Source organism: Sceloporus undulatus, chromosome 5 (genome assembly GCF_019175285.1).
Source record: "Sceloporus undulatus isolate JIND9_A2432 ecotype Alabama chromosome 5, SceUnd_v1.1, whole genome shotgun sequence".
Taxonomy (NCBI): domain Eukaryota; kingdom Metazoa; phylum Chordata; class Lepidosauria; order Squamata; family Phrynosomatidae; genus Sceloporus; species Sceloporus undulatus.
The window spans coordinates 27,250,268-27,274,645 of record NC_056526.1 but is presented as its reverse complement, the minus strand read 5'-3'; the positions used below and the strand labels follow the sequence as shown (position 1 = coordinate 27,274,645).

At 41.7% G+C, this 24,378-nt stretch overlaps 1 protein-coding gene across 2 annotated transcripts in view; it reads left to right on the top strand.

Annotated features, from left to right (window-relative positions):
- The first annotated feature begins 1,457 nt into the window (after window positions 1–1,457).
- The window catches only part of GNPTAB (N-acetylglucosamine-1-phosphate transferase subunits alpha and beta), a 56,829-nt gene continuing 33,908 nt past the window's right edge, over window positions 1,458–24,378 (top strand). Inside the window, exons 1-5 of one of the 2 annotated variants that reach the window (XM_042469059.1) lie at window positions 1,458–1,709; window positions 7,989–8,074; window positions 20,742–20,861; window positions 23,110–23,151; window positions 23,834–24,039. In XM_042469059.1, coding sequence (XP_042324993.1) covers window positions 1,593–1,709; window positions 7,989–8,074; window positions 20,742–20,861; window positions 23,110–23,151; window positions 23,834–24,039 — 571 coding nt within the window. In that variant the 5' untranslated portion in view covers window positions 1,458–1,592. The remainder of the gene's footprint in view (window positions 1,710–7,988; window positions 8,075–20,741; window positions 20,862–23,109; window positions 23,152–23,833; window positions 24,040–24,378) is intronic. The other variant, XM_042469060.1, reaches the window with a different exon arrangement.

Below are 24,378 nucleotides of genomic sequence, written 5' to 3'. Positions count from 1 at the left end.
GCTGCCCAGCCCACCACGAAGAGAGAGAGGTGGTTGGCGCTCAGCCATCCGCGTTAAAACAGCAGCTTCATGGCGTCAGGAGGGCAGACCCCAAACATGGACAGTGGGGGTGCTTTGGGGGGGCCCCACCACCAAAACGTCCTGACCGTTAGGTCACCACCCCAAAAGCCGTTTATTTGGCACGGGGGCCGCCGGGTTTATGCATCCCTAGTAGCCCTGGATGCCTATTTTTTACCATTAAAAATAATACCATTGTTTCTAGATGAAAACCACTGTGTTGGATGGGTACAGCAAAGTGTGCCTGATTTCTTATCATCATCTATGTTTGTTTTCAAAATGTCCAAGCATGGGCCTGTGAGATGTTAGCTGCTCATGGCATCCCAAATAAAGAAAACAAAAATAATGATCACATATGTTTTACATAACTTTAAAGTGGGTAATAATGAGAGAACAAAATTCATTAGAAAATACAATAATGCTTGGTAAAGTGAAAGGCAGTAAAAAAAGAGGAAGGCCACATTATAGGTGGATTGATTCAGTCAAAGCCACAGCCTTGTGTCTCAGGACCTGAGCAGGACTGAGGATCATCAGGATTCTTGGAGGTCTCTCATTTTTGGGGGTAATCATCAGTTGATTCTACTTGCTGTGTTGGCCATTTAACAAATACCAAAAATAAAATTAAAAAAATACATCAGTGATGCCTTTATTGGCCAACCGAAATGCACAATATACTTGTTGCAAGCTTTTGAAGCTCCATAGGCTTCCTCATCAGAAAAGATGTTACAAACCAAACAGGAAAGGAAAAAGGAGAAAAACATCTCCAATTGATTTTCCCCCTCCAGTTTGGTTTGTAACATCTTGCCTGATGAAGAAGCCCACAGAGCTTCAAAAGCTTGCAACAAGTATATTGTGCATTTTGGTTGGCCAATAAAGGTCCCATGAACCTTAGCCAGCATGATAATCAATCAAGAGGAATGAGAGTGTTGGAGAACATTTGGAGGGTCGCAGCCCTGGAGACTTTGGGTAAAGTCACTTTTAAAATGTACTTTTGTTACATTTTTGTATCTTTATCTCAAATCAGCTAGTTACAGCTGACTGAAATATTGATAACTGGTTTTTTTCAAGGCTGTGATTTTGTGGCTGGGATCACGGTGAGACTGGATGAAATACACACAAATAAATGTTTTATGATAAGTAAATAATTATAATTTGTAATAATAAATAGGCCTTGCTTCCTGGTCCCTTGATTCCCACAAACATGGAACTTGTGCATACTAGCTTAGACTCAATGACTAAAGCCCAGGCATCTGGAGGAAGTGTGTTTGGGACCTAAATGTCTGAGAAAACTACAGTTCCCAGAGTCACGGGACGCTGAGGCCACGTGACGACGGTCACATGACCCACGGAGGCCTGTCTTCCTCAGCGGCTGGAGAGACGCCAAGAGCGGCCTGTAGGGGGCGCCCGGGCTCCGCTGGGTCTCCTCCCGGAAGGAGCCAGAGCCAGGACGATGCAGGCGGGAGCTTCTCGGTAGCTCTTGCAGGGCAGCAGGAGGAGCGCAGCGGGGCTCGTGGGGTGATGTTGGCCGTCGGGCCATGCTGCTGAAGCTCCTGCAGAGACAGACCTATACCTGCCTCTCGCACAGGTATGGGCCCTGCCTCTGCCTCGGGGGCCTCGTCCTCGTGGTCGTCTCCGCCCTGCAGTTCGGAGAGGTAGGTGGCGGGAAGAGGAGGAGGAGGAAGAAGAAGAAGAAGGAGCATGGGAGGAGGAGGAGAGGAAGAGGGGGACCAGGAATAACTGGGGGAGGAAGAGGAGGAGGAATTAGAACAGCATGGGAAGGAGAAGAAGAAGAAGAAGAAGAAGAAGAGAGGGAGGGAGGGAGGGAGGGAGGGAAGGGAGGAGGAAGAAGAAGACTAAAGGAAGGAAGGAGGGGGGGAGGAAGAGGGGGAGAGGAAAAGGAAGAAGAGGAGGAATAACAATGGGGGAGGGGGAAGAGGAAGAATAGGAGGAGTGGAGGGAGAATAGGAGGAGGGGAGGAAGAAGAAGAAGAAGAAGAGGGGCGAGGCAGAATAGAAGAAGGAGGGGAGGAAGAAGGGAAGGAAAAAAGGAGGGAGGTAGGAAAGTAAGGAAGGAAGAAGAATAGTAGAGGGGAGGGAGGGAGTAGGAGGAGGGAAGGGGGAAGGGAGCAGAAGAGGGATTGGGGGAGGGGGGAGGAACAAGGAGAGGAGGAATAGGAATAGTAGGAGGGGAGGGGTGGAAATATAGGAGGAGGAGGAAGAGGGGAAGGAAGAAGAGGAAGAGAAGGAGAGAGAAGAGGAAGAAGAATAGGAGGAGCGGGAAGGAAGAAGAGAAAGAACAGGAAGAGGGGAGGGGGAGGAAGAAGAGGAGGAGAAGGAGGTGGGGAGAGGAGGACTAAGAAGAAGGGGAGGAGGAGGAGGAAGGGGGAGGAGAAGGAGAAAGGTGCCAGCTGCCACCATCTGTGTTGTTGGTCATGGTGGGCTGTTTCTCTTGGCATGCATATCCAGCATCCTTTTCTTCTGCCCCTGGACTTGATGACTTTCCCCTGCCCCTTGGAAGATCTTGCTGAGGCAAGCCTGCACAACTTTGCAGTAGGTAGGGGCCAAACTTAAAATAGGCTAAACTTCTTAGGGCTGCAGATAGGTCTTAATTAACTATTATTTAATTAATAATAATTAATAATATTAATTAGAATTAATTAATATTAATTCCATCCTCCACCTCTGCCTGGCTCTCTCCTCAGGAGAAAGCCAAGTGGCAGAGGAGCCTTGCAGGGAGAGTGCTTACACATCCTCCACCACCATCTGGCCTTCACCTCAGAAGAAAGCTGGACAGTAGAGTAGCCTTGAGGGCAAACATTTGCCTGCCTGCCTGCCTTCCTCCTCCTCCTCCTCCACCTGGCCTACTTCTTGGGAGAAAGCAGGGCAGTGGAGGACCCTTGAAATCCTTCCACATCAAAATTCTTTGGGAGGCCACATGTGGCCCCCGAATCATATGTTGCGCAGGCCTCTGCTGAGGAGTTTCTTTTGTCTTGTGCGCCAACCAGGCCTCCTCCTTCAGTTGCCCCCAGATTACTTTCTTCAGCAGCTTGGCAGAGAGCCTCTGAACCCTAAATAGCAGCCTTAAAGCTGGGAAGGATTCTGTTGTTGTTTGTTGTTGTTATCTGCTTGTGGCTCATGGTGTGCCTGTGGATGAGACATCTCCAAGATCCTCTGTTTTCAAATGCTCTGTTCAGGTCCTGCAGGCCCAGGCCGGTTACCTCCTGGTTTAAGTGTAGCCATCTGGTCTTCCTCTCTTTCTGCTGCCCTCCAGCTTTCCTAGCTTCATTGTGTTTTCTAATTATTCATGCCTTCCCATGATGGCCGGAGCATGACAGCCTCAGTTTAATCCTGGCTTCCAGAGAGAGTTCTCACTTGGTCTTTTCTAGGACCCATTTGTTTGTCTTTTTGGCTGCCCACTTCATTCTCAGTATACTGAGAAGGATTCTACTCCTTCGTTGCATTTTTCTGTGTGAGGAGGAGGTAGAGGAGGCAGGAAACTTCACCAGCTGGGTTTCTGTTTGCAACAGAATATTTGGAATCACAAATATTCTGTTGCAAACTTTGTTGCCTGCATGTGCTGTGCACACACCCTCCCCAATCTTCCTTGCACCCTGTGTATGTTCTCTTGCTTCCCATATGTTTGTGGTTATAAAATTTCCATCTTTCTATACTGGTCATTTCCCTGGTCTGTGCAGCACCCCTTTCAGGTTCCCTGGCCTTCTCTGTATTGGCACCTTCTCCCTGCACATTCACATTGCTTTTCTTCTAAATGGTGCTATTTTTTTTGTGGTTTCCCTATTGTTCTCTGAGCCATCATTGTGTAGTGTATGCCTTCAAGTTGCCTGTTGACTTTTGACATGATTGCCTGTTGCAACCACACGTGTCTCATATGGTTTTTTAAGACAAGGGATCATAGAATCATAGGGTTGGAGGAGACCACAAAGGCCATGTAGTCCAACCCCCTGCCATGCAGGAATACACAAACCACCCCCAGCAGATGGCCACCCAGCCTCTGCTTAAAAGCCTCCAAAGGAGTAGACTCCACCACACTCCAAGGTGGTTTTGCCTCTGAAAAATTTCCTCTGAAATATAGCCTACAGCTTCTGGTATTCATTGGCAGTCTCCCATCCTAGTACTAACCAGGGCTGATCCTACTTCGAGTTTAAGATCAGACAGGATTTGGTGTTATCACTGCTCCCCTAAAAATTACTCTGCCTCCCATACTCTCTATGAGAAGGGAAGAAAAAAGGAGTCATGTGACACCTTTTAAAATTAGCCAGTTTATTTCATCTTAAGCTTTAATGGACAACAGCTTCTTCCACAAAAATTCATGCTGAAAGGAACTGATGATGCTTACACGTGACTCCTTTTTCCTTCTCTTTTTGTGCTGAAGCAGACTAATGTGGCTATTTCTCTGAATATTTTTCTCCAGTGTCGCTAAATAGCACTCATGATGTGCTTTGTGTGGCTATTTGTTTGTTGATGTCCTTGATCTTCAGTCCAAACAAGATTCTTCCTATGACTACCAAGGCCATGCCCATATAGGTCAGAATACTCTGGGAGCAGCTCAGAGTATTTTGCTCCTGAAACTAGCCGAAACTCCCTCTATTACTGGGCACTCCAGAATAATGCCAGGTGGCTGTTCACATATACGTGCCACTGTGCCACTCACCTCCTTTGTGGCTGAAAACAATGCACCCAGCCTCTGACCTTAGAGGCAGCATCTCACAGCGGCAGAGTGGAACGTCTGTGTGAAGAGCTGCCTGGCATCACTCTGGAGGGCTCTAGATTTACTGGGAAGATCTGGAGCAAAAAATGAGGTTTTATAACCTATTTTAAGGATGGTATAACATATGTTTGGTGCTGAATTGACCATGTGTCATCAGGACACTTCACATCAGAATCAGGAATTAGGCTTTGCGTCATCTGAACTGATTTCCATGAGGATGGAGAAAGAACGTGTTAATTTGGCCTATGCAGACACAGCCAAGAAATCTTGTTCAGTGCATGAACCAATGGTTTCCAAACATTGTTCCTTCAGGTGTTTTGGATTTCAACTCCCAGAAGCTCCAGTCCACTTGCCCAATAGTTGGGAATTCTGGAAGCTGAAGTTCAGAAAATCTGGAAGACCAAAGTTTGGGGAACTATTGGCATAAGCTTTTAAAACCATCAATTTTAACAGTACAGCTGACAACATACCTTCACAATGCAAACAGAAAGCTTATTGATCTGAAATATTGGGCTGCCCTAGCAGAGAAGACTCTGGCCCACGTTTGCCTTATGGATGGGGAGAAAGGCTTGTGTTGATGATGTTAGTAAAGGGATCTTGTTGATCATCCTTAAAATATGATACCCTATACAACCTTTCTTCAGCTATCTGAGGCATGTATTTCGAACCTTGGCTTTTGTTTTTGAGGGTTTAACATCAATTGGTTACATTATAAAGACTTTTCTCTAAATTACATCACTCTCCCCCTTTTTGCAAACACACGGGAAAGTTCACAACTTTTTCTAGAATGTGAAGTCGAAGGCTTTCATGGCATCCATAGTTTTTTGGGGGGTTCTTGGCCATTTTCTAGAAGAGTTTATTCCTGACGTTTCACCAGCATCTGTGGCTGGCATGCTCTTCCAGAACATGGCCACGTAGCCCGAAAAACCCACAAAAAACCATTTTTGTAGAATGTTTACTTGTTCAGAAAGTTTCCTGTATGAGTATAATGTTGATGAGAGTTGTAGTTCAATGTAGCTGGAGGATACCCAATTGGGGAAGGGTGCTCTAAAGCATTTTGAAAATGCTAAAGATTGTTGTCATGACTTCAGGATGCTGCCATCAAGAGATTTTTTGATCAGGGCACTGCAAGTTGGGCTTGTGGTCATTTGACCAGCTAACAATCATATGAGCTATGCAATCAAATATATGACAGCCTTGATCATTCTGTGAGTACATATCAACTGATGTTTTTTTCACTCATCTCTTCATTGCAAATTTTGCCTCATTGTCATACTGCAGACTTTAGTGTATGCTTAGTTTGTTTCAGAATCTAGTAATAATCCTTTGAATTGTAGTCATGAGTAAAATCAGCTCAGGAAGAGCAGTTTGGGCTGTCTTTATTTGGTATGGAGTAATGTGAGAAAACAGATTTATGCATGGAAGTCACTGTTCTATGTTTTGTTTTTTTTAAAAAAAACATCCTTGAGATTGTGCAGCAGAGAGATGCTGATATCTGCGTAAGGCAACAGAGATATGCATGGGGAAATTTAGAGCAGCTTTATCAGTTTAGGACAAACTGACATAGATAAAATCGGCATGAAGAAGACAGAGGCTTTGTATGTTTTTATGAGAGGTCAAGAAAATTATCCCCGTGGACTACAGCTCTCAGAATCATGTAGCTAGTATGCTATTGCTAACTGGAGGACTCTGGAAGTTGTATTCTAATAGAGGTGGGTTATAAACCGCCGCTTTGCGGTGGTCTGCCGCCGCCGCTGTTTGCTCCGTGAGGGAGCCGCTGCAGCCAAACCGCGTGGCTCCGTTACGGAGCAAAAAAGAAGCTCCAAAATGGAGCTTCTTTAAGCGGCGCCACTATGACATCGCGAGGCGCCAGGGGCGGACTCACGACGTCATAGACGCCGCGACACGTGCGGACACACAGCGTCCGATGCGTAAATATGGCAGCGCCGTGTGGAACGGCCGCCGCCATATTGTACGTATACAATAGGTACTAGGGTTAGGGGGGTGCGGAAGCACCGCCCCTTCCTAACCCTAGTACGTATTCATTACGTATTAAATGGCGGTGTGTAACCCGCCAGAGTAACTTTTCCAGGCTCTGGTCTGTATGCAAACAATTCTTCCATTTCAACAAAAAAACTATGCAGACCATTATTCTGAATATAAAATGCTGAAATCTCTTCAGTTGGAGAGAAGATAGCTCTCTTTTTCTTTATTTATATTTCTTTCTATTGATCATTGCCACAAGATTTATTTTTTATTACAAAAATTTTATACTCTTTTAAGTGTAAAGATATACAACTGAGCACTAAAGTTAGAATCATCCAATTCATTATATCCCCCATCCCCATATATGGATGCGAATGCTGGACAGTGAAGAAAGTGGACAGAAAGAAAATCAACTCATTTGAGATGTTATGGTGGAGAAAAGTGCTAAGGAAACCATGGATAATCAAAAAGACAAACAAATAGATCCTAGAACAGATTAAACCTGATCTTTCCCTGGAGACAAGGATGGCGAAACAGACTATTGTACTTTGGCCACATCATAAGACATGACTCATTAGAAATGACAATAATGCTAGGAAAGGTGGAAGGCAGCAAAAACAGAAAAAGACCACATGCGAGATGGCCTCCACTCAATCAGGGAGGCCACAGACCTGAGCCTGCAGGACCTTAGCAGAGCGGTTGAGGGGGAATGGAGATGTTTAATTCATAGGGTTGCCCTGAGTCGAGATCAACTCAAGGACAGTTAACAACAAAAAACAAATTAAAAACCGAAAGCAGTTTGCACATCTCCAAATACAATAAAACCAACTCTTAAAAATCATTTTAAAATGTTAAAATAGTAAAGTCAATGAAATGATTCCTCAAAAACAATTCATTAAAAGCCAGAGGTGACCAACAGTGTTAAGAATCAAGGAAATTTTCAAGAAACTACATGTTTACATGGTGCTTTACTTAAGCAAATAAACTACTTGGCAGCAGAAACATCCAACACTAGACCACCTAACGCCATGAGGAATCATTCCACATGGTGAGGGCTGCCATTGAAAAGGCCCTACCATTTACTACCGCTTAGTGAACCTCATTAGGCTGGTATGTTGCAAACAGAATTTCCTTCTTAGAGCACAAAGGCTAGGGTGGTATGTACAGGAGAAGGTTTTAAATGTCAACCCAGTGCCTCAAATATTCTTTCTTCTCAGGTCGTTCTAGAGTGGAGTCAGGACCAGTACCATGTTTTGTTTGACTCTTACAGAGATAACGTTGCTGGGAAATCCTTTCAAAACAGGTAAGTCTCAGATGAGCTAGAGCAACAGTGCTTCTTCATTGTGTTTTGGCAGTGCATGTTACAAATGTTGGAAGAACCAAACATTCCCACATTCAGCAGCTGCAGCTGAGTTACTGACAGTCAACAGCACTGAAATAGTTTGGGTTCAGGAAAAGTACCTGACAGTTTTTTCCATATGCTGGTACTCTGTTTATCTCCTCCTTCCTTCTATTCCCCAGGGACAGATATCAGATGGTGTAGAGAATATTGCAGAACAAGCAATCTGCTTTTTAATGAAGTGGGTTTCAGGAAAGATGACAGATCTTTTCCATATGATAGCACTGAGTATTGTGTTTTGAATTACATTTGTGCATTCAGTGTTTGTGACAGCCATCATTTTGATATAAGAACCTGTGTGTGTCTTTAATTCATGCCAAATCATGAATTTCAAAGAGTTTTCTTAAACAAAAAATACTCAGAGGATGTTTTCAACTGTCATCCTCTGAAATATAACCTTCAGTACTTGGTATTCCTTGGCAATTCCCCTAGTCAAGTACTGACAAGGCATAACTGCTTAATTTCCAAGTTCAGACAGGATCTGGTGCTATCAAAGAAATAACTATTTCTTTATTTTATTTGAACAGGATAGACCCTGTTTGAAAGTCCTCTAGAGACTGTTGGATGGGAAGTCCCTGCAGGCCTAGACAGCATAGCAAGTGATGATGAGTTGTGGAAGTTGCAGTGCAGCAGCAAATGGAAGGCCATATGTATACATTATCAATTATTCCCAAACTCCACATGTTTTGGACTTCAGCTACCAGAATTGACTGTTGGCCAAGCTGGCTAGGGCTTCTGGGATGTGAAGTCCAAAACAGCTGGAGGACCATAGTTTTGGAATCATTGTTTAGTTAGTTAGTTTTACATGGTGCTTTTCCTGCAGTGATGTTAATATAGACTACATTGCTCTTGTTTTCCTCACCTTATCGTCTCAACAGTTCTTTGAGGCAGATTAGGCTGAAACAGAGTGGCTGGCCCAAGTTAGTTTCGTGGCTCAGAACTGCTATAATGTCATGTGAAAAGTCACAGAGAAAGGCGCTACTCTCCCACTCCATTTTGGCTTTCTTTTCATATGTGATAAGCATTCCAGTGAAAAAGAGCCTGCCTGCTCTTGATCTGTAAAGGTACATGTTATCTTATGACCAGTCCAGATATATACATGCCATAAAACAGCTGTATAATTGTGTCTGAATAATCACTTGCCAAGATAGTACACATGTTCTTTAAGGTCATATGTGGGTTTTGTTTAGTGGAAACATATTAGTAGCTGAGAAAGCAAAATAAGAAAAACATTTTTTATAGATTAGGAAAAAATGTGAGGGGGTGAAGGTGGAGAATTGCAATCATAGCATGTTCAGTCTTGATTATTCACTTGGTACTGTCTAAATTATTCTCCCCTCCAACCCCCCCCCCCAAAAAAAAACTCAACGTCACAGAGCATTAATAATTTTGAGTAGTTGTGAGTTTGAAGCTCTTAACTATACAGGGTGAATCTCCCTTATCCAGAATCCCAAAATCCAAAATATTCCAAAAACCAACTAATTTTATTGGTGGCTGAAATAGTGATACCTTTGTTTTCTGATTCATCAATATACACAAATGTTTCATGCACAAAATTATTAAAAATAGTGTATGAAATTACCTTCAGGTTATGTTTATAAGGAATATATGAAACATACATGAATTTTGTGTTTAAATTTGGGTCACATCTCTAAGATGTACCATTATGTACATATGCAAATACAAGTATTCAAAATCCAAAAAACCCTGAAACCCCAAACACCTCTGGTCCCAAGCAAGGGATACTGTACCAGTGTAGGACCAGTGTAGGACACTGTCAGGATATGTGCTATGTTCCATAAGATCTGTTTTTCTGTAAAAGTCCAATTTCAAGTAATTTGTCAAATTCTATAGATTCAGCAAGAAAATTGTCTAGAAATTGGCTGCCTGTTTTTTAAAAAAGTTATCAGTTTGTGGTAATTCTTACAAGGATGAGAATTATAGAATTATATTACCTGAGAATTATAACAGTTTGCGTGAACATCCTTTTCTCCACCAGCATACAATCATTATTGACCTTTATAATCCTTAGTTGTTCCTGAGATATATGGATGTATAGTGCATCTTTTTGCTGTGTTATCACTCGAAATATTTTCATTCATTGTTGAAAGATGAATGGGATATTTTCTCAGTAGGCTACAACTGAATCAGGATATGGTTGATGCAGTCATATAAATTGAGTCACATAGCCTGTGAGACACTGTAAGTTTTTTTTAAAGAGAGTATGGAACTTTTTTTTTATGGTAGTGAGAGTGAGCCACTGGAGTCTCTACACCCCTCAGTTAGTACATATATTTGAAATATTTGGCATGGCTGAGAAGCAAGGAACTGGCAGAACAGCTTTTCCTCTCCTCTTTAGGCAGATGGCAGCTGCAAAGACTAGTTGACAGAGCTTGTGTTGTATATACAGTCACCCCTTCTAACTTGCGGGGATCCATTCCGGACTCCCCTGTGAGTTAGGAGACTCACAGATAATCAAGCCCCATTGAAATGAATGGAGCATCCCTGCACGTGAGCATAGGGTGTGCACTGTGGGAACATGCCCCATTCACCTCAATGGTGGGTCTCCCCTCCACGGATTGTCAAGTCTGCCGATTTCTGGTGCGCGGACTTGGAGGGGCGACTGTATTCTGGATGCAGAACCTCTTGTGTTTCAGGTGTTTTGAACTGCAGCTCCTATAATTTCTTATAATTTGGACATTCTAGAATCTAGATGGAGCTGGTGGAATTCTTAGCCCAGAATGTCTGGAGAATTTATGGTTCCCCATACTGTAGACCAGCCTTCCCTCAACTCTTTGCCCTCCAGGTGTCTTACTCCACACGCACCATCATCTCTTTCCATCAGGACTGCTTGAAATTGAAGAATACTGGTTTACAAAACTTGTGGAAGGGGGCAGTTGCCATATATTTAGTCTTTCCCAATGTGGTCCCCACCAAAATGTTTTCAACAAGTGCCATCATACCTAGTTTGATGGCTTCATTCCTTCTATGTAGAGTTGGTGCATTTTCTTGGACAAACTTGGGCACATTCTGCCAGTTCTTTATTTTTAGACCAGGGCAAACAGCAGCTATTCAACCTTTCCATCTTTCACCTATCCTGCCATCAAGACTGTACCCGTACAGGAATACCTGTTGTCTCACCCCAGATTTCTTGCATGTATTGAGCCTACTTCAGCATTTTTACCCAATGTGCGCTTTCTAGGATATCCTAAGGCCCTTGGTTATGTCTGAGATGATTCAAACCTAATTGGTTGGTTTGTTGAGTGGAGGACAAGTTTTGAGTCGATTGGTTGGTTGAATGGTTACTTGTGAGGCCAGTAGTTTCACAGGGAGAAACAGGAGGCAATGTTAATATTTATCAATGGCATTATTTATGTAATAATTGTATCACCATGCTACCAAGAACACACTGGATCTTGTTTGATTTCAGAAGATAAACAGAATCAGATTTGGATGGTACATGCATGGGAGAACACCAAGTCAGGCTAGAAATCCTGTCTGGAATTCTTGAGAGCCATTGCTGCTAGACACAGTTGAGAGCCTTGGATAGATGAACCAGTGGCCTGATTCAGTATGAGATACCTTACTGTGTCCCTACAAACATTTATACCACCACCATTCATCCAAGGAGGTGAATTTAAGATATATATATCCTCCCCCCATGTGTGTGTGCACTTGCATGTATTGACATATGACGACCCATGATGTTCATATGATTTTCTTAGGCAAGGAATACTCTGAGGTGGTTTTGCCAGTCCCCTCTGAAATATAGCTGGCAAAGCCTAGTATTTGTTGGTAGACTCCCATCCAAGCACTAATCAGGGCTAACTATGCTTAGCTTTCAAGATCAGGGGGAATCTGGTACCTTTAGGGTATTTTCTCGGTTTTCATCCCATGTTCCCAACTACATGGTGTGGAGCTGTTACAGCATTTCATTGGCGCAGTGTTTAAATGTGTTGCACCAAAGGAGCACCAGAAACTCACCGTCACTGCAGCTGTGGCACCCTTTCTGCGGCTCAAAAAGGAGCAGCTTTTTTGCAGCTTCTTTTTGCGCCGTGGAAAGGCAGATCGGGGCCGCAGCATGTGGTTGCCACAGCCCCAATCCAGCGAGGAAAGGGGTGGCATGGAGCCACCCCTTAGGGGACATCTGTTGATCACCTCAGTGGGTTTTCATGACTGAGGAGAGAATTGAACCCTGATTGCCAGAGTCATAGTTCAGTGCTCAAGCCACTCTAGACTCTCTTAAAATGGTTATATTGGCGGGATACAAACCGCCATTTAGTACGTATAGGATACGTACTAGGGTTAGGAAGGGGCGGTGCTTCCGCACCCCCCTAACCCTAGTACGTATCCTATACGTACAAGATGACGGAGCACCTTCTACATGGGCGCCGCCATCTTTACGTACTGGACGCATAGCGTCCAGACGTGTCGCGGCGCCTATGACGTCGCGAGTCCGTGCCAGGCGCCTCGCGACATCATAGAGGCGCCGCGAGAAGAAGCTCCGAAATGGAGCTTCTTTTTTGCTCCGCGCGGGAGTCGTGCGGTTTGGCTGCTGCGGCTCCCGCACGGAGAAAATGGTGGCGGCGGGGGAGCGCCGCAAAGCGGCGGTTTGTACCCCGCCATTGTGTTGCTTCCGGTCTCCATTTTGAGAAGGACTGCCAAGGAAAATGGAAGGTTTTGGGGTTCTGGTGTGGATGTTTTTGTGTGTTTTCATGTATTTGGGGGATTTTCTCTATGGTTTTCAGTATGGTTTTCATAAATTCTCTGAAAATCATGCCATCTATAGCAACTAATGCAAGTTTACAGAGGGGCATAGTGTCTGAGAGGGGATTTGGACTCAGTCTCACCATCCTAATTTCACATTCTAACTGCAATACTGTACTGGTCTGTTATGTCATGATGGTCATAACTGCATGATGATCTAGTATTAATTAGCCAGGGAGGCTCTGCTTGTGTTACCTGAGAGTATTGTCATGCCCAAGACTACTATGTATGGCATGACTTTTTTCTGCAATAGGAACCCAATTATGGGATTCCTCTCCCATCAGTGATCCAGGTGTCCCCCACATTTTGTCTTTCAGATAGCAATTTTTTTGTTTGATTTTTAAAAAAATCTACAGTTGGCATTCCATATCCACAGATTCAAGCATCCACAGTTTGAAAATATCCAAAACAAATATAAATTCCCAAAAGCAAAGGTTGCTTTTGTCTTTTTATATAAGGGACACTATCTTATTATGCCATTATATTTAATGGGACTTGAGCATCCATGGATTTTGGTATCCATGGAGGGTCCTGGAACCCTTGGTACCCAGAGGATACCAAGGGCCTACTGTATTTGAACAAGCAAATGTTTAATTTATTTTTGCCACTGGTTTGTATTTCTTTTGATGCATTTTATTTGTTGTTGAGGTTGTGTTTCTGACTTATGGAGACCCTAAGATGAACCTGCACAGGGTTTTCCTGGCAAGATTTGTTCAGAGGGCATTTTCCATTGCCTTGCCTTTAGTCTGAGAGAGGGTGACTTGCCCTTACCCAGTGGGTTTTAAGGGCTGAGTGAGGATTCGAAAGTCTCCAGAGTCACAGTACAATGCTCAGACCACTACACTATGCTGGGTTTCTGTATTTTAGTAGGGATATATAATTGTGAATTTAGATATATGTAATTTGTGATGTTAGATCCATGTAATAATATATGATTTAAATTTTTCTGATTTAATGTAGCCACATATACCTTTTATCAAGGACAGGATTAATGATAATAGGAGCAGTAGTAATAGTAGACCAACAATGTAAATAAATAACCAGCCTTATTCAGCTTGAATAACAAACCACATTTTGTTGTTAGATGAATGAGCCAGAACAAGTCTCAGACCCAGAGCTTCTGTTTGTAGATACTGATGAATTGTCGCTTTTTGCTCTGTCTGGCAAATAAGATTTATGACAAATTGCTCTTTTGTTGTTGCCAATTTAATGTAAAGTACCTTCAGCATAGTGCATGAGAAAGAAGTATATAAATCAGATTGACATGGATGTTGATCATTCAGAATCTGCTATGTAACAGAGCATTCTTTCAAAAAAACTGTGCATTTTAGCTGTATCTATTCAGTTTTCTTTGTCCCAGTTTATCATCTTTACTAATTTGCATTTCAGTCACTTATATTTTGCTTCTCCTTTTGAGCAGTGCCAGCAGTCTTTGAAACAGCATTTCACAGGGTAAGCCCTCCCCACAGATCCCTGATATGCTAGTTTATTATATGTAGTGAACTCTTTATGTGGCAAGGAGTTGTTTTTTTGAAATTCTTACTTTTACAGAAGAATTGTGTATTTTCAAAATGGAGGATAAAACTTGATTCTTTTCCTGTGCTCAGCAAGCCAAGAGATTACTTTTGGTACCATCATATCACTTTGTGAAACCTCTTTGAGAGTCTGCAGATTCTTCCTTTTTATTACACCACAAGATGATGTATAAGCTATGTGACTTTAAGAAGGGTGAGCAGAATGAAGCCCTGATGTCACATATAGAGTACAGGTCAATGTAACCATTATGCAAGTTTCTGAAAGGCACAAATGGGTGTCCAGCTATGTTCCTGTTGTGTTTTTTCTCTTTTTGTTATTTTTGGCAGTCTATGAAGGTACAGAGGGTTCCAGTATCAGAAGGTTGACCCTGGTCCCACCAGGGACGTAACCAGGATTTTGGGAAGGGGGGGTCCAGACTAATAATGGGGTTTGGGCACAGAGGTGCAGCAGTGCGCACCATTCATTGTATCTAACGGAAGGGGGGATCCGGACCCCTTGGCTATGTCCCTGGTCTCACTACAGTTCTCCCCTTCCCTGCTTTAAGGTCAACACTTTCCCCCTGCTTTTATGTAACAACTTGAGTGATGAAGACAGTTGGTGATCTTGAACATATATTATTGTGCCTTTTAATAGCCTAATAAATATGTTATCACAACAGTATAGATTTTGATTTTGTATAACACTCTTCACCTGCAGTCAGAAATCAGCAATCTTATTCTGTAGAATGTGTGGAATAAAAGAATCTGCCTTCCATCAAGTGATTTGTTGGGCTGCCTAGCTTAGTGTTGTCTCCAGACTATCTGGTTGGAGTCTTCCCTCGAGAGTGGAAAGACAATTTGAGACTTCAGAAATGGAGGGCGTTCTCAAACGTCAGGAAACCCTGACAAGGGGAATCCCATATGAGTAAGAATTTTTCAGGATGTATTGTTTTCTGTACAGAAAATTCTGTTTTCTGCGCAAAACAAAAACTACTTGCAGTTATTTGCACAAAGTATGTCCAGAATAGCAAATAGTTTTTGCAAACTGTACAATGTTTGATGTCTTTCTTGCAGTGAAGAGAAAAAATGGTAAAATTATTCATTCTTGCTTGTGAGAATGAAATCTTTAAAAGTATAAATCCCTTGCTCCCCTGTCTACAACTCACCCAGGAGATGTTAGGCACTAAACCTGTAACTTTTGCATGCAAAATGTGTGGTTGTACTATGTCGTACAACCTATTCCTCCAACCAACTCTGAGAAGCCCAGAGCAAATTACCACTGCTTGAGAGATTTCCTTCCATACATATCTGCCAATATTGTCTCGTGAGCCCTAACAGTATTTAAAACAGTTGACAGAGTGATAGGAATTTGTATTTGTTTTCTCCATCATGGAGGGGATTGTTTCATACACCTCTGCCAGTCTCTTTGTGTAAGCCAGTTGGATTAAAAATAAATTATGTAAAATTAATTTGGATGCTTAAGCAGCCTTGAAAGACTTGCCAGCATTTCAAGGATTGGCCTGACAAAATAAACATTTAATTTTCCTTAACTAAAATTAAATTCTCTGGGGATGCCAAATTTAACTTGAGCTATTTTCTAGTCTGGATCAGCATTTGAAAAAAACAACAGCAAGTTATTATTTGGGCAAAGTGAGCTTTTAGTTTATACAGCTGACTGTTTTTTCTGTAGAACAATATCTATTTTGAAGTAATTAAAAGAGATTACTGTTTTGAGGTGTTATAAATTTTTAAATTTAAATTTAAAGTAAAGGAGTAGTGAATTTTAAACTTGGAGTACCAAAGAATCAATACAAGAATGGTCAGATTTTGTGCAGTTTGAATTGGTAATAAATATTTTCTTAGGTAACTATACTTATGAATTATATTTATTAAATATCTTGTATGTCTGATCACAAGTTTGCATGCAATGAGTTTGTGGAGAGGAAAGGAGGTAGAGTTAGAAAAGAATGCATATAATCTCAGTTGATTTGTAAATCTGGAAAACTTTTGAAAGAAATGTACAATTCAGAATTTTCAATAAAACTCACAGTATTACCCTGCCCTCACCATATATTTAATATTTGAGCAGATTTCAGGCATGTGGGATTTACTTTGATGTTTGTGTGTTTTATTAGATCCCTGATATCCTCCCACTTGAGACAAGTGTTTAAATAGTGACTCAGGGCCTATACAGACCGGGGGGGGGGGGGCCCCACGCTGCCTGTTTTTCCTCCAGAAGGATGCCACAGCACATCCTCAGGAGGGAGCAAAAAGAACCCACTTCTGGGCGGATTTTTTTTGCATCCCAGCAGGGGTGCCATAGGCATGCTTGCATGCCATGATGACACCCCTTTTGTGTAGTGCTCTGTTTGGGCACTGTGCTGCATGGCGTGTGCCATGTGGACGGACACATGCCATAATGGCGGCCAGGCGGCTGAACTAGGGCTTGGAGCGTGTGAAGTACACACACTAGTACTTGGAGCCCTAGTACACATTCAGGCCGGCACAAAGTGCTGGTCTCTATTGCCCCTCAGTCAGTGAGACATCTACTGAAAATTGAACAAGGGTGAAGGCTACCTCTGAGCACATGCTTAGTTCAGGAATCTGTATTCATTGCCAGAACTGATCTTTAAGCTTTTCTAAATTATTTTTTTTTAAAAGCAACCCAATGTCTTTTTTGTGACTCACCCAGAGAGAAAATGGAAAACCAATTTTGTATTTAGGGCCAAAGTATATCTGTGTATATCTGTGGTGTGGGTAAAAGGCATCGATGTGCCAATCATTGACTCTTGTCTTGATGCTTAGTACTTCTTTGGACAACAGTTCTTAGAATCCTCTGGCCAATGTGCCTATAGGCCAAAAAAGTAACTTTTCCAACTTCTTAATATCTCCTTGACTTTTGTCTAAAATGACCTTATGCACCATAGAGCTAAGCCATCAACAAGCCTAACTGTAGGCAAATAGGTTTTTTAAAAACTACCTGCCTGCAGTTAGGTTTGCTGCAGGCTTAGCTCTTCAGTGCATAAGGTCAGTTCAGAAAAAAGCCAAGGAGATATCAAAAGTTGGAAGAGTTACTTTTTTGGCCTTGTTTTAAAAAAAACAACAGTAGAACTGTCATGGAAGACATGGCTTTTGACTTTAAAAAGCAGTTACTGGATGGTTGTGTCATGTAGTTTTTCCCAAGAAAGGGTTTTTAAATGTTTTTTTTTTTAAATTATGGAGATACTGGCTGGAGAAAATTTTGCACTCAGTTTGAGAGTCCATATAGATCTTTTTAATGCAAATCTTGTAAGCAGAATAGTGTCAGCTTTTGTTCACAGAATTTTCCTATATAATCCATGTGAATTCCTTCTTATCTACACAAATAATCACAGAACACTGTAGGGGAGGAAAGCATTTTACAGGAAGAGGCTTCTGTGTTACAAATCTGAGAGGGGAAAAAAACCTGGATTCTGTGATCAGCATACATTTCTTCTGATTTACTGTACATAGTAGTAGGCAGATTGCTTATATGCATTTAGGTGACCTATAACTTAGCCAGATCCAGTTCCTGTGAGATTGTAAATTACTTCATGAGAAATGATAACTGTACAGTATTTGTTGCTGTAAGGTTGTGATAAGATGCTTGCCTGTCTTTTGCATGGGTGTGGGGCTATGCAGCATCGTGATGATTGAATCAATTTGGAGATGTCTGATATTTACTTTAAGGCTTTCAGCAAGATCACTGTCAGGTATATTGTTTGCTATCATTTAGAGCATTAATTCATCATGCTTTAAAAGTGTGGTTCTTCATTTTACTGTAATACCAGAGGCTCCTTCCTAGTGTTCAGTATCAAGGGAAGGATTGTCTGACAATGAAAACAAAGAGGAAGTGGCATGGGGAGCAGAAGGGATTTCCTCCTTCATCCACCCAGTCTAGGACTAATAAAATGGCATGGCCTAAAAATAGAAGGAATAGGAAGAACCGTGGACAGCAAAGCATGACATTTTCTTTTCTAAAAAATAACAATGGTGCCTGTTTCCCAGGGTGCAATGTTACTCAGTAAAAACCTAAAATGTGGAAGTAGTTGGGTGAGCGGAAGTATATGTTTGATATATAATCATGTGTGTTATGAGATATGATCAGGAGATATAATCATGTGTAGTCTGAAAAACGGTTATTCCATACCTAAATGGCAACCCCAGTCATACAGTTTCCTTTATTTGTGCAAAGGTTAAAAGGCTGCTAAATTTTGGAAAAATCATGCTGTTAAATACTCAGGGCAATGAGTATAAGCCTTGCAGTCTAAATATTACAGATCAAGATGGAAACTAAGCAGGAAAAAATATTAGGAAAGAAAGCTTGACTTACCTGAGCTCCTGAAATGAATGTTGAATTTAGGAATTCAGATAGTGAATTGGGCAGACCATGGAAGGTGGGAGCAAAGGACAGGTAAGATCAGTGCTTTGAAAAGTTTTCTATTGTCTGGGGCATTTTGGGAAGCCATAGTCCAAAAACACAACCTTTCCAAAGTTGTTAGATCCTGGAGTGAGGTGGAACTTTCTTCTCCAAACCAGGCAAGACATAGAGGATACAAACCAGAGTGTTCCCAATTGTCACTTCATCTGAGTCCGATTGGGAGTGGGGAAAACATTGCTTTTTCTAATGAGCTCTGTTCAGATGTTCACATAATTATATCCATGGAAAGTGAAAAGGATGTAGCTGGATCTGAACATCTACCCTTATTCCAGTGGAAGTCGTCATGGAGGACTGTTTGATTGGGAGCCCTGATACAGTAGGGCTCTTAGTTGTGTGGAGCTTTATAATCACACTCAGGTGAATATGATTTTCCTTTTATATCTTCATTCCAGGTTTTCCCAGTGACTATAGGTTTTCCAAACATCTGAACAGGGCTACAGAGTTTCCATGTGTGTGTTTTTGTGGGGGTCAGAAATCAAAACTCTCATTCATTTTCTTAAACTCTGTTTAGGACTAGCATGGGTGTGGAGGGCCTGCATGTGGCCCCAAACCCTTGTACCCTTTATCCTTTTGAATGAAACCCTTTTTTTAAAAAGGACAACTATTGCCCCCAAAGGCCTCTGTGAGTTGTAGATTTGCTCAGAACAAGCCCACCACCTGCCAAACATTTTGAAAAAGACTCTGATGAACTTTGAAGTTGTAACAGAAAGTAGGTTCCAGTTGTGATTTTCCCAGAAGTGGGATGGGATCATCCTTTGTGAGGGCAGTGGGGTAAAAAAATGGTACCACTGCAGTTGCCCATGCCTAACTACTAGCCTTCTTCGTAGTTATGTACACAGTAGTGGATTGCATGGGTACAACCTGATTCACAGGTTACTGCCTGCTGTTCTATGAAACAGATGCTTATTGGGGAATTCCAGATGATAAAAGGTTTGGCATGGTGGTGGACTCAAAATATTTGAAAAATAGAGAAGAATTTAAGGTCATTAGAAAGAAAAACAACCACAAGGACATGAACTGTAGTTCACATTCAAACAGATGAGACATTTTGTTCCCCAGAATAAAGTTTTGTGGTGGAATTCCTACACTTATATGTTAGGCATTTTAAACCATTGTTTTCTGGAGACTTGTGAGCACTATACCTGAATTTCCAGCCTTTTTCTATACTGGTTGAGTCTCCTTTATCTAAAATGCTTGTAATGTTTTGGAATGTTCTGCATTTTGGTTTTCTCTGGATTTTAGAATATTTGCTTATATATAATAAGTTGTCTTGGAGATGGGACCCAAGTCTAAACATGAAAATCATTTCTCTTTTGTATACACCTCATACGCATAGCCTGAAGGTAATTTTATACATAATATTTTTAATGCTATACATGAAACCAAATTGTGTACACTGAACCATCAGAAAGCAAAAGTGTCACTGTCTCAGCCAGCCATGTGAATAGTTTTGGATATTTGCATATTTTGAATTTCAGAATTCTGGGTAATGGACACTCAACCTGTATACAATTTTCTTAAACAGAGAAGATTGTGTTTATAAGATACAGAACTTCTGTTTATTGCAAGGCTTTATGCATATAAAGGAGGGAGTGAGACAAATTCCAAGAAGGTGTTCTGAGTGACTGGTGCTGCAGAAGTACATGGATCAGAAACTGGCAAAGGACCAGGCGGCTTAAATGAATGATTTGAATATGCCAAACATCTTTTACATTCACAACCCATTGGTTTTATTTGATTGTTTGTTGTATGACTTAATTTGTACAATTGGAAAATGCCTCTCCATTTAAAATGGATTGGTTAAACTGCTTTCTCTCTTTGATTTCTATAGACTTTGTTTGCCTATGCCCATTGATGTGGTCTACACCTGGGTGAATGGCACAGATGTTGAGCTGATCAGGGAACTGCAACAGGTGAGGAAACAGATGGAGGAAGAACAAAGAATAATGAGGTACGTCTCTCTCTCTCTCTCTCTGGGACCACAACATGACAAGCTGTTGTTGCCTGTGTCAGAAAACCAATTTTTTTTTATTTCCCAAGGAGGTGGTAAGCCTCTCTAGTATGGCCTGGGTTTTTGCAGATGGATGTATAGGCTTGGAACTTCATAGCCCAGGCGTTTGCCTTGTCTCTGCCACTTAGCCCCCCTCTCTCTTAATTTGTCAGTCCTTGGCTTCACCTCTCCTTTCCATGCGAGTCCAATGACCATTTGAAGGGATTGTCCAGGCACATTTAAATTTTGAGGATTTTCTGTGCTCCTTGCAAAATTTGAAGAGAGTACTTGCATGGTTAGGAAGCTGATTCACACCATTAGCCTTTGTCTTCCGTATACATATTACTTTTTAAGAGTTATCTCCAGGGCACTGAAGTTATTTTTTAAACTTGTTTCCTCTTCTCTCACAAGCAGGTGAAAAATGGGAAAAACATGTTCTTGCAAAAAAGGGCATGAATTTTAAATACTCTTGATCAGAGCTGAGACAAGGCATTTTGTTGCCTGTGGTAGAGCAGAAAATGACACTGCCAGTCACCCAATCCAAGGTGTGTTGTACCAAAAGTTAGGCAAGTTACTGTGGCATGAAGCAGAAATCCCACAAGCACCTCTTTTCACACCTGGTGATAACTAATAATTTGCTGCCCTTTCATACCATCTCAAATCTGCTGCCTGAAGCAGACATCTTACTCTCCCTAATGGTAGGGCCAGCCCTGCCCTTAATACCAAAAATCAAGACCAGCAGTTCCCAACCTGTGCTCCATGGAGCCCTTAGGGATCAGCGAGTGAAAAAGGGTGGGAACCCCTAACTAGATATACAGGGGTGTGTTTTGATGGCACTGACCACATAACTCGGGAGACTGTGTGATAATAAAAGTCTGCACAGTAAGCTTCAGGTACTCATTGAGTGTGAGGATCCTGGAGGTAAGGGGGAAAAAATACTTGCCTTTCCACCAAACTCTGCTCTATAGACTGTGGGAAGGGCCATATATAACTAGCATTACAAGAAGAAGCTGTACTGAGCATTGGACTCAAAGAAGGTTGTCAAAATGTGGGCCATGTGCTGTTCCCTGTAAGCCCTTCCCAAGTGCCCAGATTTTTTTAAAATTGATACCATTAAATGCACTGCAGTCAATGGGAAAAGAAACTGAAAACCACTGGGTGACCTTGGGCAAGTCACATTATCTAAGGCCTGTTACAGACAGCCAAAATAAAGCTGCTTCAAGTCACAGTGGAGGTATGGTGTTTCAATGATGCATGCGTCCTAAGAGTCCAGCCACACCAAAGCCACGCTCCAGGCTGGAGGTGGCTTTGGTGCAACTTTGGACTCTTAGGACGCATGCATCATTGAAACACCATACCTCCACTGTGACTCGAAGCAGCTTTATTTTGGCTGTCTGTAACAAGCCTAAGTAACCTGGCTTTCTAGGAGAAGTGCTGGGTTCAGACACACCCCATGAACTATGAACCTGACCTTTCAGAAATAGTGCACCACCATCCAGGACAGGCTACAGTCCCAATCCCAGGTTGGTTTTGCTACTGACCAGCAGCACTGGTCAGGCTTTCTCTCCATCCTGACATCATCACAGGTGTTTTTGGTGAGGACAAGGGAGAGAGCCTTTTCAGTGGCTGCTCCCAAAAAATTGCCTCCTATGGAAGGCTCCCTGTCTGCTCTCTTTTCATCAGCAGACCTTTTTATTTAGGGAGGCGTTTAGCTCTTAACATAGCAGAAAGATCTTTTGATGGGATGTGTTGTGTTTTTATCCTTTCTACCATGTTTCAATGTGTTTGAAACTGTTTTGGTTTAGTGTTATTAACAAAACTGTTCATTTGGGAGTTTGAACTTATGTATCAAGTGGGTTTTGTTTTAATTTGTTGTAAGCCTCCTTGGATCCCATACCAGGAGAAAGCCAGTGTGTAAATAAAATAAATAAATACCATTCTGACCAAATCAGATGTAATCTTCTGGTATGAAAAAAACAACAACACCTCTCTGATATGGCAGCAGTTCTGCACAAATTTGTAAGCAACTTGCTACACATTTTGTTTTAACATTGTGTTTTTTCTGAAAGCCCCAGAAAACAACCTGAAAGCAAGTAGAAATAAAATTTCCCCAGCCCTCTTTTGTTTGGAAACAATTTCATTTCTGTACTGAGTGGCCTTTGTAAGAGTAACCAATAAGAGTGTCTAAATCTGTTTGCTTTTTCTTTAGGGAAATTCTTGGAAAGAATGTAACGGAACCAACTAAGAAAAGGTATGTATGCACATTTTTGAGCATTTTCATTGACATATCTGTTTTAAAACAAACATATAAACTACTTAAAATGCAGAATGTTGCATTGCTTCTTTTGTCCAAATGTAGCATACAAAAATAGTTTATATGTAAAAATATCAGTGGGATGGTGCCACTGTAATAAAAGGGAGCATCCAGTTATATGATGGCCACAGCTTATTTTGTTATTTAAATAGCAACTTGCATTTACTTCTAGATTCTGTATTTGGTGAAAACTGTCATGCTTTAGATGACACTGAGAGCCAATGTGGTGTAGTGGTTTGAGTGCTGTACTACAACTCTACAAACTAAGGTTGGATTCCTTGGTCAGCCATGAAACCCACTGGGTGACCTTGGGTCAGCCTCAGGAGAAGGTAATGGCAAACCTCCTCTGAAATAAATCTTGCCAAGAAAACCCCATGATATGGTCACCTTGAAGGCACAGAACAACAACAACATAATGCCATCTTGACTAGCCTTTTCAAAATGTAAACTTCAGTGCATATGCCTGGAAAAGGCTACATTTCTAAATAAGAGAACAAGAAACAGTGCCTTATTTGGGAAGGGGTGGTTTTAAATCAGACATTGATTTTAGGTAAATAGCCACTTACAGCTTTGAACCTGAGAGTAGTAAATATGCTGTTGATTGCTATCTTGATCCCAGTGAGAAGCAGCTGGAGTGTTTACTGACACACTGCATCAAAGTGCCAATGCTTGTCTTGGATCCTGCCTTGCTGAGCAACATCACTCTCAAAGACCTGCCATCTGTCTATCCCCTGTTGCGATCTGCCAACAATCTTTTCTCTGTTGCAAAGCCAAAAAATCCATCTACCAATGTTACTGTTGTTGTTTTCGACAGTTCTAAAGAAGGTAAGGATCTGTTTTAATCTCTTCCTACTGTCTGGGAACATGAGGTTTGGGGTTTGCTGTAGACTACTACTTTTCAGACTCTTCTGTAGGGAATTTTTATTTCTTCTTGTGATGGTTAAAGGATGTCATGGAATAAATTACATAGGCTGAGGAGAATGTATCCTAAAAATAAACCCTTCCTAAATAGTCTGGGGACTTGGATCTACTCATATGTGGGGAAAAACCTGGAGCATGTAGTGATTAGTTACAAAAATAGTTTATATGTAAAAATATCAATGGGATGGTGCCACTGTAATAAAAAGGAGCATCCAATTATATGATGGCCACAGCTTATTTTGT